The following is a 16,115-nucleotide window of genomic DNA, read 5'->3' as shown; positions in this document are numbered from 1 at the left end:
GAGAAAGTTCAACAAAGGAATGGCAGAAGCAAAGATTAGAGGGGCTCAAGCCGTAACAACAAACAAAAGAGAAAAACATAACACAAAAACAAAACAAAAGCACACTTCCTCACTTCATAGGAAGAGAATGAGAGTAAATAATTTTCTTGGGTGAAGTCTCCTTAAGAATTAGGGAAAAATAAGTATGGTTCTTAAAAGAAGAAACCAGTGAAAAAAATTAAAACTCTCAATCTCAACTTTCTCTTTCTATTTCTGCTTCTAACCATGGCCACTAGCAGGCAGCAGGACCATCACCAACAAAGCACCGTGGAAAGCAAAGGCTCAAAATACTCCGTATTTGCATGGCACGTGGCTAGAGTTTGAAACTGGAAGGGAATTTCAAACCTTATGCAGGGGCTGGTTACTTTGAAAGACTAAAAGTATTTTTTTTTTTTGAGATTATCACTACTCTAGGACTTCTCTGTTATGCTCAGAAGTGAGAGAGCAGGATAATGGGAACCTCACACACTGTCTAAGGGACTTGGGCATACACAAAGCTCCACCATTTGCTGATTACCCTTGAATGGGTGAATTTCCTTTTTGAGACTCAGTTTTTTCATCTGTAAACTGGCTAAATTATTATTTAACTACCACATACTGTTAACACTGAATGAGCAAGTGACTGACAGAGTGAATGCTCAGGGTGTAAGTTTTATTTCACCAAGCTTTTAATTTCAAGGCTGAATCAAGGCTGTGCATTCTGAGTTAAGGAATATCCAGGTGCCAATACCCCTCCCTCCCTTAATGTTCTCTTTGTGAGGCGACAACTTTGGCCCCATGGGGAGCTTCTGGCACAGGTCTGAGGGCCATTCCCAGCCTCTGCTCCACAATTAATGAAGTGCTGCTGGTACAGTAACATCGAGATCAAGCTGTGCTGGAAGGTATTACTGTGGGTGAAAGCAGTCTACAGAGTTTGAATGGGCAGACTGTAGAGATGGTATCACATTCTTCCCCATTTTCAGAAGAAAGGCACGATCGATATCCAAGTTATTCGAAATATTACTATGACCCTGACTCCTACTACCTGATGGTCCATAAACAGCCCTTAGTCACAGTGATTAGGGGGCTTTTAAGCAGGCTTAGGTTAGCTACACAGAGACCCAAAGAAGCTCCCATTTTCAGGAAAATGAGAATTATTGTGAAATTTTTGTTCAGTCCCAGTGAATCCATAATAGTTATCATCTGTTCTATAAAATGAGTGTAGCAATAATGTTATGATAAATTATAATCAAGTTCTTACATTACTATTTATTGAGTACCAACAACGTGCGAGGTCTGGTACTGTTAGACTCCACAGGTGACATGTGAATGCTCGCCGTGGTCTCTGTCTTCAAAGGGCTTGCACATATTTCAGAAGATAAAGTGAAAATTATACTAATAATTTCTATGACTGCGAATATCTGAGAGCAGTGATAGGCAGAGGGTAACTTCAGATATATCACTTTATTAAGAAATAAACAAAGAAACTTACTCAACACTGCGGACTCCACTATATCTAGTCTACCATAACAAGCAGAGAAGAAAGACTCCCTCAAAGGTACTCACATACCAACATGCAGACTGTAGAGCAGAGCTAGGCAGGGTATCAGGAGTCAGGGGAAGGAAGGAGCAGCGCATGCTATGGTGGGTACTAGGGGTAATAGAAGTATCATGAAGAGTGTGGTACTAGATGTGCTGGGTTCAGGGAAGGTAGACAGGGGATGATGGCCCCTTGCCCCAGACAGTAATTTATTATATTTGTCAAATTGGAGGCAAAGGGTGGCATGGAATGAAGCACGTGATGAAGCCACAAAAGACTGACAAGTATACTCTGAGTTCTGTTTAATCAACCTTGAATAAAGATGTTTCAGCTGAAATTGTAGGCAGATGAAAGGAGGGCCAACTGTGTAGGAGAACTCCCACAGGCATGCTGATAAAAGGAGCAGGGGCACCAAGAACTGAACGGGCCAACCAACCAAACGGTCACTTGGCTAAAAGTAAAGTCCTTACACCGTTTTGCTGATAATCTTAAAATATTGTGCAAACAGTGGCTAGATAGGATAACTTATGTCTCCTTACATTTGACCATCCATGCTACTAAGAAATCCTCTTCAGAAAGGCAGAAGAGGCCAGAATCTCAGTCATTCATTGGTAATACTAAGTTTCTTGAAAAGAAAATATAAGCTATATGGACAATATCCTGAAATAAATGGTTAATTTACACAAAAAGTTTATTGAGAGTCTGTTAAATGCAAGGAACAAGCCTAAGCATTGGGGGTATAGTACCAAACAGAAAAAAATCTCTACATTACATTTTAGAACAGGCAGAGGATGAAAAATAAATACATGAATAAAAGTCTTCACTGACCAGGTACTAAGAAGCCTTCATTCACCAAGTGGAAAGGGGGGTACGGAGTGCTTAGATATTTGTTCAAAGAGAGGTGCAATCTAAAATAGAGTGAACAGAGAACGTCTTGGTGAAAAGGTACTGAGGAAAGAGCTAAAAGAGGTGAGGGAGGGAGCCATAGGGATGTTGCCTTGAAGCGACAATGGGCTAGCGTGTCCATCCTGGGTACAGGGAGAAGGACAGAGTAGCTGAAGAGAGCTGAGAAGAGCCAGTGATGAAGTCCAAGAGTAACAGGGCTCCAGATCATGTAGGGACTTGTAAATCTCCACAAGGAATTTAGCTGCCACTCACCATTAGATGGCAAGCCACTGGAGGGTACCAAACAAAGGAATTGACATGGCATTGCTTCCATTTTAAGATGATCACTAACTACTTTTGGCAAAGAGACTACGAGGGAGAGGCAAGGATAGAAATGGTGAAACCACTGGTCAGGAGGTTACTGTAGTAACAGACTGTGGATTTGCTCAGGGTGGTAGCAGTGGAGGAGATGAGAAAAGATTAGATGCAGAGTATATTCTGAAAGAAGAGCCTCTGGAGCTTCCTCAGAGATGGTGTATGGAATGTGAGAGAAAGAGAGGTGCCCAGGCCAACATGAAGGTCTTTGGCTTGAGTAGCTATTTTGATTGACAGCATTGTCATTTCCTGAGATGAGCGGGATGTGCGGAGGTGCAGTTTTGGGGATGAAAATCAGGAGTTTTGTTTCTGTGTATATTGAATTTGTTATGCTCACTAGACATCAAAATGGAGATGCCAAACGGACAACTGGAGTCAAGGAAATAATTCTGGGACCTATGAATTTGGCAATCAACAGCAGCGCAATAGTTTTTTAAGACATGTGATTTGTTGAGATCTCCAAGGGAATAAGTATAGACAGAAAAGAGAATAAGTTCAAAGAGTGAGACCCTCCAACGTTCAAAGGTCTGGGATATGTGGAGAAATGAGTGAATCAAAGTAAAAAAAAAAAAGCATCTAATGAGAGAGAAAAAGCAGGGCTTCCTTTCCAGTAAGGATAGTGTATCAAAAAAAAAGAGAGAGAGAGGGTCAAATGACAAATCGAATATGACCAAGAAATGAAATTGGGACTGAAAATTAACCACAAATTTAAAATATGGAGATCATTGGTGACCTAGATGAGTAATTTCAGTAGAGTAGTGGGTACAAAAGAGATTGTCTCTTGTACCTGACTGGAGTGGCTTAAAGAGAGAATGAAGAACTGAGAACAGCGATTATAGACAACTCCTTGAGAAGTTTTTGCTATAAAAGGAAAATATCAAGGTTGCTGGAAGGGCATGAGAGATCAAGAGAGTTACTATAAATTGTTTAAAAATGAAAATTACAGCTTGTTGAGGAGTGAAGTGAAGGTGTGACATAGTTCTGTAGGAATTGGACTTATGGATAGGATCATGAATGCTATCACTTATGCAACTGGAGAAAATCTAATTGCATTTCATTTCATACCCTGTCACCACCTGGCTTTAAATCTATGTTGTTTAAACATTTTGACCTTACCAAAGTTAGTGTATTCCCTAAAGCTCTTATGACACAGTTAAATTCAAAGTGAGAAATAATGTCAACCCTTCAACAAAATTGAGAGTCGTATATGTATTATGCACTATTCATTAATTATCTTAGTAATCTACACAGTGATCTTGTGTAGGAAGCACTATTATCTTTAATTTGCCACGAGGAAACCAAAACTCTAGGAATATTAAGTAATTTGTTCAATGTCACTAGTTAAGTAATGTGACTATCAGAATTAAGAGGTGAAATTTCTATGCACTCTTTTTAGTCTGGGTCTGCCATTCCCCAGGAATAACCTTGTCCTTTTGGGTAGCAGAGTGAGTCAATTTTTTTTTATGGCTCTTGTTGCATTTATAACATGACATTTACTATGCATACTAATTTGTGGAAAGTAGGGTAATGATAAAAAAAACCTCCAAACTTGTCATTATTCTATCAAGTCAAAATTTCTACTTACAGTGAAGAGGTCTTGGAAAAGGAGAAAAAAATTCAGTAAAAGCATGGAAACACAGCATCCTGACGTTAAAAAAAAATTTTAAAGATCAAATAATCTGATATTCCCAATTTATAAATAAGGCACTGGGGCCCAGAAAATAAGTGATTTGGCAGAGGTAGCAGAATTAGTCACAGATGAACATAGAGTTCCTGATTTTGAATCTAGTGTTCTCTTCAATGCACTTAAAACACAATTAATGGGCTGAAACTAGCTTCTACAAAAAGAATTGCAAGTTCCCCTTAATTAATGTGGTTTTGGAGTACTTTATAATGATATTTCTTTTGAAGTCAGACAGAAAATGCTAACCTTTATTCCAGTATTTCTGTGTGAAGTTTTTGCCATTTCTATTGTAATTTGAATAAGATTTTTTTTTTATTCACTTCATTCTCTTCATTCACTTGAATTTACTGCTCCTTTTCTTCATGTTTCTCTTGGCAAAGAGAAACAAGAGTAAGCATTTTGAGTCTGCAGAGTGCGCCGCCGTTTCTGACTTAAAATATATTCTTTATCATCTGTCATGCTTCCCGGGCCTCCACTATTGTGAATTCACTCTGTTAAGTCCTTAAGAAGGGGGGCTTCCCTGGTGGCGCAGTGGTTGAGAGTCCGCCTGCCGATGCGGAGGACACGGGTTCGTGCCCTGGTCCGGGAAGATCCCACATGCCGCGGAGCAGCTGGGCCCGTGAGCCATGCCCGCTGAGCCTGCGCGTCCGGAGCCTGTGCTCCGCAACGGGAGAGGCCACGACAGTGAGAGGCCCACGTACCGCAAAAAAAAAAAAAAAAAAGGAAAAAAAAAGAAGGGGTGAGGGATTGCTCTCTAAGTTGCTGGCTACGAGAGGGGGAGGTGGACTGAGGGAAAGAAAGAGAGAAGGACGCTCAGGACGGCAAGCCTGAAGGGGTACCTGGATTGTGAGGGAGGTCAAAGGGAGAAAGTGGACATGCGCTTCACAAAGCTGGGAAGCCCCCAAGACACATACTCCTGCTTCACTACTTGTTAAAGGGTGATCCTAATAATGATAAGGATTGGACACAAGAATGTACAACCTCCAAACCCCTCCCTGAAACCAAGATGGCATTCGATTGGAGAACCTCCTATGAGAGGTTGCTTCACTAATTTGCAGCTAAGATATGAGCGGACAGAACATTCTCATATTTGTCTAATTTTTAAAATCTGCTTTTGTCTGATAAGCAGACTTCCCAGAGCTATTTTGACAGAAATCTGCTTCAGGGGTCATTGTTTGTTTCTAAAGCTTTATATACTTTAGTGATGATGTTAATTTAAACACAGAAAGCTGTGACCTGAGAGTGAGAATAAATTATAAACTAGTTATATTATAATATTGCACTATTCCACACTAGTCACTTGATAGAGCTTTATGAGAAAAAATAAAGTTTCTTTTCCCCTCAAAAAAAGCACTAGTGTATAATAAGAACACAGAGCCATGAAGAAATTTTATCTTAATGTCTGCTTTTCACTTATTGATTATGGGTCATGAGTAAGTTCCAAAAATTTTTCTTCTTTGAAAGTTGTTGGCTGTTTCACCTGGATTAGCCATGGATAATGTCACATCTCTAATCTTACAGACATGCTAGAAAGTTAGCTCAGCCATAACTAAAGGCATCAGACAAATGCCTCTAAGCCTTATCCTTTAACATGACACCATAAATAATTGGGATTTCACAATTGGTATTTTAAACATTGTTTATTCTAGTTTCCACAATTTAGACTGTAATAAAGGCAAGCTCAATATAGTTCCAACCTATCACCCAATTTAAAATGCTCTCTTTAACTGTCACTGTGAATGAAGCTGCTAAGTTCCATTTGATATGTGGATGAGTATTTGTTTGGTGATGGGTCAGATATACTGAGTACGCCCATCAGTCTTCAACTATCTCTTGTAATGACCTGAAAGATTATCAGAAACTCTACTGGTAGAGATGCTCATTTGGATTAAAGTTGTTTCAATTACGTTCAAAATTTTTAGAAACACACGTGGATGTAGCCAGATAATAATCATGTTGCAAATTATGTTTATTTCATTCAACAAATTTATATTGAATACAGTGTGTATATGCAAGGCACTGCTAGATTTGTGGTACCAGAGTAAGAAAAAGCCATTAGTTTGGTTGAGAACCACCTTGTTAGTGACTGTATATAACATTCCAAGAATCGAGCCCTGGGGATCTGAGGTATTTAGATACTGGGGAGGGAAGGATGATGCAACAAATGAGACTAAGAAGAAGCAGTGAATAAGCATGGAGGAGATCCACAAATGAGCTAAACTCTTCAAAAGGTGAAAGTCATCAACAGTGTCAAAGGTTGTAAAAGGTCAAGTTAGTGAAGATTGAGAATTGACCACTGGATTTGGCAAAGGTGCAGATCACCTTAGCATTTCTCTATAAAATTTAGAACTCACTTGTTAATTTTTATTTTTTAAAGAGGCTGCTAGAAGTTTGGTTGTGATTTTACTGAATTTATACATGAATTTGAAAGAACTGATATCAACAATATTGAGTCTTCGTGTTGCATCTCTATATTAATTTAGATCTTCTTTAATTTCTATCAACAATGTTTTGTAGTTTACAGTGTACAGCTCTCAGATGTCTTTGCTTAGATGTATTTCTACATATTTAATGCTTTCAGTGCTCTTGTAAGCAGAATTGTTTTTTATTATTTCATTTTTCTGTTGTGAGGTCTTAATCTACAGATTTATCTATTGTTTCATAGATTACTTAGAGATTTTCATCAGCAAATATTGGCAGTTGTATATCTTTCTTTCTAGTCATTATTCCTTTTATTTCTATGCTTTATCGTAATGGCTAGGAACTCCAGTACAATCTGAGTAGAAATAGAAGAGTTGGCAATCTTACAGTATCCCTTATCTTAAGGGAAAAGTGATAAATATTGAATGATTAATATTATATTGCCAGTAGACTTGTCATTTGTGTACTTTATGAGATTAAGATAGCTTCCTGAGAAGTTTACTGAAAGCATTTCATCCGTATCCATTGAAATGTCCATATGGTAATTTACACTGATTGATATTTGAACGTTAAACCATACTTGCATCCCTGTGATAAAACCCTCTTTGCTGTATACAGTTCACGAAGATTTTCTTAAGGATTTTGACACCATGTTAACGATAGATATTATTCTGCATTTTTAGTTTTGTGTGTGTGATGTCTTTGTCACATATTTAATATTAAGAGGTGAATTGGGAAGTGTTCTCAAAAATGAATTGGGAAGTGTTCTCTCTTCCTATATTTTCTGAAGAATGTTATTTTTAGATTGTTGAATAGAATTCACGAATGAAACTACCTGTGCCTTGAGAGATTTTTTGTGTGTATGTGTGGGGAGGAGGTTTTATGATTACAAATTCAATTTTATTGAGAGGGTTATTCAGATTTTCTATTTCATTTTATGTCAGTTTTAAATTGTAATTTACAAGGAAAATGTATATTTCATGTATGTTGTCAAATTTTTGGTATAAAGTGTTTCATAATATTCTCTGATTATTCTTTTAATATCTGTGGTACCTTTAATGATAACCTTTTTATAATTTCTAATATTGGTAATCTGAGTTCTCCCTCTTTTTTCTTCTTGACAAATCTAAAGAGGTTTATCAATTTGTTGATCTTTTCAAATAACCACCCTTTGAATTTGTTTATTATTGTTATTGTCTGTTTATTTCACTGAATCCATCTATTATCTTTATTATTTAATTTATTCCACTTATTTAGTGTTTACTTTTTTATGCAAACATTTGATCTTTTTGTCATAGTATTTAAAATATTTAAAACCATGATATTTCCTTCAAGCATTAATTTAGATGCATTTCAAACACCTTGACGTCTTTTATTTTTATTATCATTCCTTTCAAAATATTGTTTAATTTCTTTTAAGATTTCTTCTTTGATTCATGGATTATTTAAGAGTGGGTTATTTAATTTCCAATATTTGGTAGTTTTTACATACCCTTTCTCAAGCTTTGTATGATATCATTTTTAAAAACATGTATTGCAATTTGTTTTATGGCCAAACCTATGTTCTAATTTGTTAAACATACCTTGAAAAGAATATGTATTTTGCAGTTACTGGGTGAAGTGCTCTATAAACAACAATTAGGACAAAGTGGTTGATAGGATTATTTAGATCTTCTATTTTTACTTATATTACTTGTTTATCTGTTCTGTCAACTGCTGAGGGAGGAATGTCAAAACATTCAATTATGATTTGGAATTGTTTATCTTTTCAATTTTTAAAATATTTTCTTCATGTTTTGGAAGCTTAGCTATTAGGTTATACACATGTACTATTATTTTTTCTTTATGGTGAATTTACTCTTTTATCATTATGCCATTATGGACTGCCCGTCTTTTTGGGAACTGTACTCTACCTGATATCAATACAGCTTAGCTCCACATTCACATATTTACTGTTTCCATAATATACTATTTTTCATGCCAACGTACCTGTGCCTTAACATTTAAAATGTGTCTCTTGTAAGATGGCAAGTAGTTGGGTTCTGCCTTTTTAGTGGATTCTGACAATCTGATTTCTAATTGGAAAGTTTAATTCATTAACATTTAATGTCATGAATGATATGGTTGTATTTAATATTGAATTTCTGTTTGTCCTCTGGTTTTCTCTTCCTGCCCTTCTTTGGATCTTTGAATTATTTGATTTCTTTTTTACTCTTATCTACTGGCTTTTTGTTTATCGACTGTTTTTATAGCAATATCTCTCTGCTTTAGTTTAAAGCTTTTGTTTTAGAGGTTACAATATTTACAGTTAATATTGTATAATTTCACGTAAAATGCAAAAACTTTGCAATCATATTAAATCCATATCTATGTACATATGATACATATATCTTAATACATATTAACCCAACAGCTGTATATTTAGATAAAATATATATAGTATATATATTTATATATATGATACATATACATCACAATTTTTTGCATCAATTTTGGCGCTTAAGGCAAGAAGATTTTTACTTAGATAATATTTTCTCTAGGTTCTTCTCAAAACGATGCCTTGTTAAAACTGCCAGAATATTTTACCATCTTTACCAAACCATGAAATCTAGGTAGAAAGGCTTTTCATGTGACTGGGATTGATTTTGCTTATTTGCTTTTAGCATAAGAGGATCTTGCTGAGAAGTGAAAGCAGCCTAGGGCCTTCACTCTCACATAATAGGTTTTATCTGCTAACTTTTTAGAATAAGTGAATCTCACTACCTCTCTGCTCTCTTTTCCAGGCAGTTCCTAGCCTCAGATTACAGTGAGACATACTACTCCACAAAAGGAGAGCTGATCACCAAGCATCCTCAGATCACGGTATCTTATGGGACCTTCCTATGTCTCTTCTCTGAAACTATTGTTCCCTCGTATGATTTTTAAACCCCATCCTAGCTTTACAAGCAGCTTCAGAAAGTGTTACATCAGAAATTACTCCTGCATTGACTACCATCACTGAATGATTCTAGAACAGAAACTATGACACTCTGACCTCTAAAGGAGATTGATCACTGCCTAACAAGCAAATCAATGACTGCTAATGTATTTTCCTTTACCACACTGACTTCTATGTACCCAAAATAGGGTTAAGTCTGGAGGAAGGGTAAAGCAGGACACCAGAGAAGTATAAGGTACCATGATGGAATAGTAATTAAGCTAAAGGATAAAACTTCAAGACATGAAACAAGTTTAAAACCTCCATCTAACTGACCCTTATGGGAGTCAAATCCTCTTGCCCTGTCCTTCTGATGCACCAACACTGAGTCCTCTCCTTCATTCTCCAAATGAATCTTTGTTCATTAATCATGAATATTATTCCAGTGGATATGAGTTCTATTTTTATATTTATTCCCCTTTACAGAACATGCCCACTGCAGCCTTCTAGCCAAGGATGACTTTATTCTCTTCTATTAAATGTATACTTTTAAACCATATTGCCTCTGTTTAAGGCAGCTATCAACTATGAAATCTCAGTCATAATGCAATCTTTGTAAAATAGAACAGTAAGAAAACTGGGTAACATTCTTTTATACAGTGAGTGGTTGCTCGTCTGTGAGAGTCTGAGGTCCGGGACCATGGAAAGTGTCACACATTATTTGGCGGAATCACCATGGATGAACACCCAGTAGGGAGTAATAAAGATACCAACTTGATCGAAGCAGAGAGGCAGGAGACAAAGCCACGAGAGGACCTGGTTGGAGAGTGAGACCTAATTTCTGCGATCACCAAGAATTTTGACTTAATTTCATAGGCAACTGGGGGAAATTTATAATAATAGCACAGGAGGGGTAGTTTGATAGGATTTTAAGATGGATTAAAAAAGTAATATTTCAAAGGAAAAGGGTCACATTTCTGAGGTTAGCATCAACTAATAGACTCTTAAATTTGTGAGAGAAGAATTCATACACTGCTTCACACAAAGTAATCATGCAATTAAAATAAAAGGCTTCTAAAGTAGCTTCGAAATTTTCCAATGAAAGAATGCAATGAATGAATGCATGAATGAATATGCATAAATGAACATAAGTGTAGTTTGTGAAAATGAAATAATGATGTATTGTGAACATGAAATATGTAGATATTAATATTTATATAATGTCAATACATGTACTTGTATCAGTAGCCTCTTCATCTATTTTAGGATCACTGTTTTTACCAAGGATCCATCATACATGAATTTGATTCTGCTGCCAGTATCAGCACATGTAATGGTCTGAGGTATGCACCGTATCCTTCAACCTTTATGAGTTTCCCTATGAATTTTCAAAGACATTCACTTCTCTTTTCTTTTTAAGACCTTTAAATAGAAAAATTAATGGAAAAAAGCTACTGTATATTTTCAGCATGAGGATCCACTCCAGCCCATTGTTTATGTTCATTTTGGACAAAAAGATGTAAAACACAGCCCTAAGCAAGACAAGTTTTTCAGTATATGATCAAGGGATTCAGAGTTGGAATGTGACTGGAACTCATCCACCCTGTCCTCTCATGTTACAGATCAGGATACTGACATCAGAGACTTGCTCCTGAGCATTCATTTTGCTGGTGGTTGAACTCTGTCCAAAAACCAGGCCTCCTAATTTGTAGGCCTGTGAATTCCCACTGCATCACACCACAACGCTTCACAGCTTTTTACTAAATTAGGCAGTGTTTCCAGACTCTGGAAAGTAAAAAATGTTGGAAGTAAAGCCTATATTGTTGTCTCTAGATCTTGGGCTCAAGGACAAAGGAAGAAGATGTGGGGAGGCAAAGAGTAAAGAGCAAGAAACCTGTGTCTTCATTTTTGAGGATTTTACTTGAGTAGGTCCCAGAATTTTAAAGAATGAGAAACCCTTTAATGACACAATTACCACATAATAGTGTCTGTACCTTCATATATTTACTTTGTAATTAATGAATGATGGACATGAAAATTCACAAAATTTTTGCAAGAACTCACACTTGCCAGAGGTCCTCAACCCCAGGTGGGAATTGTTACTCTACCTATGCTTCAAAGGAGAGGTTGGGCTGTTAAACTTCTGAAAATCCAGATGAGTTGACTCTTAGAAAAGTTATTGAGTCAAAGGTTACATGCCATCTCACCTCTTTGTCTCTCAGAATACCTGGCTACATGCTTACATGAGGCCTTGACTCTGCAGTTTCCCTTTCTTGAAAAGGCAAACTCCATAAAGTGGAACAGAGAAATATTGTGTAAGTAATGTAGCAGTAAAATGAAAGAGATCTTAAAGAGACAATTGTATTCCCAATTTCCACAGGGGGTTCTTCAGGGTGAGTGGCCAAAGGTACCTCATTGAACCAGTGAAATATTCAGATGAAGGAGAACATTTGGTGTTCAAATATAAACCCCAGATGCAGCAACCTGCCAATTATTCTTGTACAGAGCTCAATTTTACCAGGACAGCTGTTCCAAATGACAATAGTAAATCCATGGAAGACTCCAAAATGGAAGTGAGTGCCTTATTTTTAAATTATCTTTATCCCAAGTCAAATGCCTCTTACTTTCTTACTGATCTCAAGAGAGAGATTATGAGCCCAATTAATGAAGTGTATAGGCTGCCTGAATCTGAATCTTCATTGTTTGAAATCTGAAATGTCAAACTTTTGTTTTTGTTATCTATACAGAAAGTGTTCATTCCCTACAGCAAATCCCAGTTTGTCTCATCAGTTTCTAAGAAGGGTCATATCTACAATCCTACATATAGATTTATAGTATTAGGGCTATAAGTGGTTGGAAAGAATGAAATTTACATCTTGAAATCTCTCTTAGATATTGTCTTTTCTTTCCTTGTCTTTCCTGTCACTTTTTTGGGAGGAGTTGTTGATGATAAGCCAGGTTATCCCCCTTTCATCACGCCGAATATTCTAATTGTTAAGGTGGAATTTCTAGTAGAATGAAGGCACAATGATAGTCCTCCATATTTTAGGCTTTCTATACTTGTTCATATCAACTTAAATCTCCTCTACATGTTAGCCTTTAAGATGTGTGAGTGTTTATTTTCTTCACATATCCATGGTGTAGACTGTATCTGAAACTTACTAGATGCCTAATAGATGGGGTTTTTTGATTGAATAAATCAATAAATAAAAGATTACTTAGTTCAGAAAAGAATGACAGTCAAATATTTGAACAATATGCCTCTGGTTTATATTCAAGAGTATATGCATGTACCTCAATGCATGACACTGAAAGCTGAAAACTTAGAATTTCTTGGTATTGTGTTTTATAAAATAAAAGATCTATAATTAACAACTTTCATATGTTTCCTTGGAATTGACGCTCCCATAAAGGGAGATTGGGAGATAGAAGAGGAGTAGAAGGAATACAATCACTCCTGTTGGCCAGTTATATGTCTTGCTCTCAACTGTAAATGGTCCTTTTACATGAGCTTACTTAGTAAGCATTTACTTTGTAAATTAAAAAAAACCCTAAATGTTAAAAACTGGATTCATGATTCTTTGTTTATAATCCTTATTTTACCTGAAAGACTAAACAAAAATAAAAAGGATAATAAAATATGGAATGTTGTTTCAGGTTTACTAGAATCTGATGCATAGAACCACACGTTCTAATAATATAGTGGGTTTTATTTACCTACATTTCTAGAATTATTAGATATACTCCTGCATGTCAACTTCCAATAATACTAACATTTCTCACCTTGAAAATTTTAGCTTAAAATGTTAAGATAAGAGACATTAACCATACTTCATTCAATTTTCCATAAATTTCCAGAGTATGGAAAGAGAAAAGTATATTGAACTGTTCATTGTTGCTGATGATAACATGGTAAGTTTTCAGAGAAACATTTGCTCCCCATTCATTCTTATAAAACCATAGTTGTGATTTTTAACAAAGAGAAAGTAGTATTTCAATCAGAATTCCATTCCAGGTTCAATGTTCTGTTTTTAGCTTCCCCAAACAGACATATATAAGAGATGATAATGTCCTTTGGCAGTATAGCAGACTAAGCCAAAATAGAACCTCCCTCCACATTATGAACATATGGAAATGATGAACAAATTCAAAAAATTGAAAATATGTTCACCATCTATAGTTGAGCTAAAAAAACACAGAAAATCTCCAAGTGCTAAAAATGAGGCAGAGAATCTCCATCAAAACAGTAACTAAAATTCAAAGGCATGGTGACACAACACACAGTATATAGAATATATTGCATAAGGCCCAGAGCCACAAAGGGCTGTCCCATCTCTGAAAGGGAACTGGAAAAGCTCTCTAGTGAAACTGCAAAGAGAAAGGAAACGTTTTGTTTGTCTGCCTGTAGCAATGGGCAGGGAAAATGTTATGCATGGGAAAACAAAATCCTAAGCCTGTGTCCTGCACTGATGTGGAGCATGACATACTTTTCTTTAGATACAGAAATGCCACGCCAAGCTTTCAACAAAAAAACTGATCAGAAATTCGGTAAACTGCTAGGCTCCAAGTCAAAAATGCCCTATAATCATATCCAAGGTAAAACTAATCACACGAGGAAGAGTCAACCAACATAATGAAAAGAAGAATGAGCTCTCCAAGAACTGCAAATCATCCAACGATATTTCAGATTATACATCTTACAGCAGAGTATAAAAAGATATATAACAACAACAACAAAAAACATGGTTACAGGGTAAGAAGGGTTGTTTTTTACATCTCTATTAGAAAATTTTAGGCTAAGCGGGGAAAACATTCAACAAAAATAGAAAAGATTTGAACCACATAAATATAGGTTTGATCTAATCAATTGGTGGATGTATACTGCAACCAGAAAAAAGACAATATGTATTCATTTCAAGTTCAAACAAAACATTTTCAAGAATTAAACTGACATTTTGCCACAAAGGAAGTAAAACAGATAGGAAAGATATATATGGAGAAGATCACCGCTTTTTTTTAACCACAACCAAATTGGAAGGTATAACAAAAAAATTGTTAAACTAGACTACAAAACGAAAATTGATTTGGAAACTAAAAGAAAAATACATTGCCAAATATTAATTGACTAAACAAGTCAAATCTGAAAGTATGAAATATTTATAATAGCAAAAAGAAAACATTAGTTGAGATAAATCTTTCTAGATGCAGGTGGCATAACAGTAATTAGAAGGACATTTGTAGACAAACATTTATATTAAAAAAGAAAGAAATTTAATGAATTAAGAGTCTAACTGGAAAAGTTAGAACATAAACACAGAATAAAACCAAAAAAGAGAAGGAAAAATAATTTTAAGAATGAGTAAAATTGATAAAAAGCACAAGACAAAAAGAAACAAAGTCAAATGCTAGTTCCTTGGAAAGATAAATGAAATAGAGGAACTTCTGACAATACTTATTAAGACAAAAATAGAAGTACAAATAAAATTAGGAATGAAAGAAAAACATAACTATAAATATAGGAAAGGTTATAGATATATCATTAAAAAATATATGTACAACCTTGTGCCAATAAATTTATGAGAAGAAGAATGTAGTACAATGTTAAGAAGCTGACTTGAGAAGAAATAGGAAACTCCAAAAAGAACATAACATAGTTTTAAAGTTAAACAAGTAGTCCACAATCTACTGACAAATAACTAGGCTCAGATGAGTTTAAAGACAAATTTTTACCAAAATTTACTGTAACAGAAAACCCCATCTTTTATACACTGTTTTCAAGAATAGGAAACATTCTTCACACATTTCATAGTTATTATAACGTTCATATTAGTTATCTACTGCTGTGTAACAAACTACCCAAAACTTAGTGTGGGTCATTTATACAGTTGCAGTAATCTGGTGGTTCCACTGGGCTGGCTGGATGGTGTAACCTGGCCTTAGCCACTTGTCTGGTACATAGTGTTGGGTTTGGCCCATGTGTCCCCAGTAGGCAAGCCCATTCTTCTGGTATTATAGCTGGGCATCAAAACATCATGAGAGACCAGGCTTCAATGTACAAGAGCTTTTCAAGCTTCCGCTTATAGGACACTTATAAATGTCTTATTAACTAAAGTCATATGGCCAAGTCTAGAATCAATGGTTGAGGGAACCACACATCGGTGCAGATACCCGGAAGAGTGATTCCTTAAGAGTCATTACCATAACAACCTATGATGACACTGATAACAAATCCAGACAAGAAAGTAAAATTATAAGCCAATTTCACTTACAAATAC

At 35.8% G+C, this 16,115-nt stretch overlaps 1 protein-coding gene across 1 annotated transcript in view; it reads left to right on the top strand.

The window, feature by feature from the left end:
* The first annotated feature begins 264 nt into the window (after nucleotides 1-264).
* Nucleotides 265-16,115, top strand: part of ADAM7 (ADAM metallopeptidase domain 7) — a 126,680-nt gene continuing 110,829 nt past the window's right edge. Inside the window, 5 exon segments of the mRNA XM_089912590.1 lie at nucleotides 265-344; nucleotides 9,707-9,785; nucleotides 11,107-11,183; nucleotides 12,221-12,413; nucleotides 13,699-13,752. Of these exon segments, the coding sequence (XP_089768716.1) occupies nucleotides 265-344; nucleotides 9,707-9,785; nucleotides 11,107-11,183; nucleotides 12,221-12,413; nucleotides 13,699-13,752 (483 nt within the window).

Source organism: Delphinapterus leucas, chromosome 6 (genome assembly GCF_059928025.1).
Source record: "Delphinapterus leucas isolate spDelLeu-1000000601 "Yukka" chromosome 6, BTC_Dleu_Yukka2, whole genome shotgun sequence".
Lineage (NCBI taxonomy): Eukaryota > Metazoa > Chordata > Mammalia > Artiodactyla > Monodontidae > Delphinapterus > Delphinapterus leucas.
The sequence above is the reverse complement of the archived record's forward strand: the minus strand, read 5'-3'. Positions and strand labels throughout refer to the sequence as shown.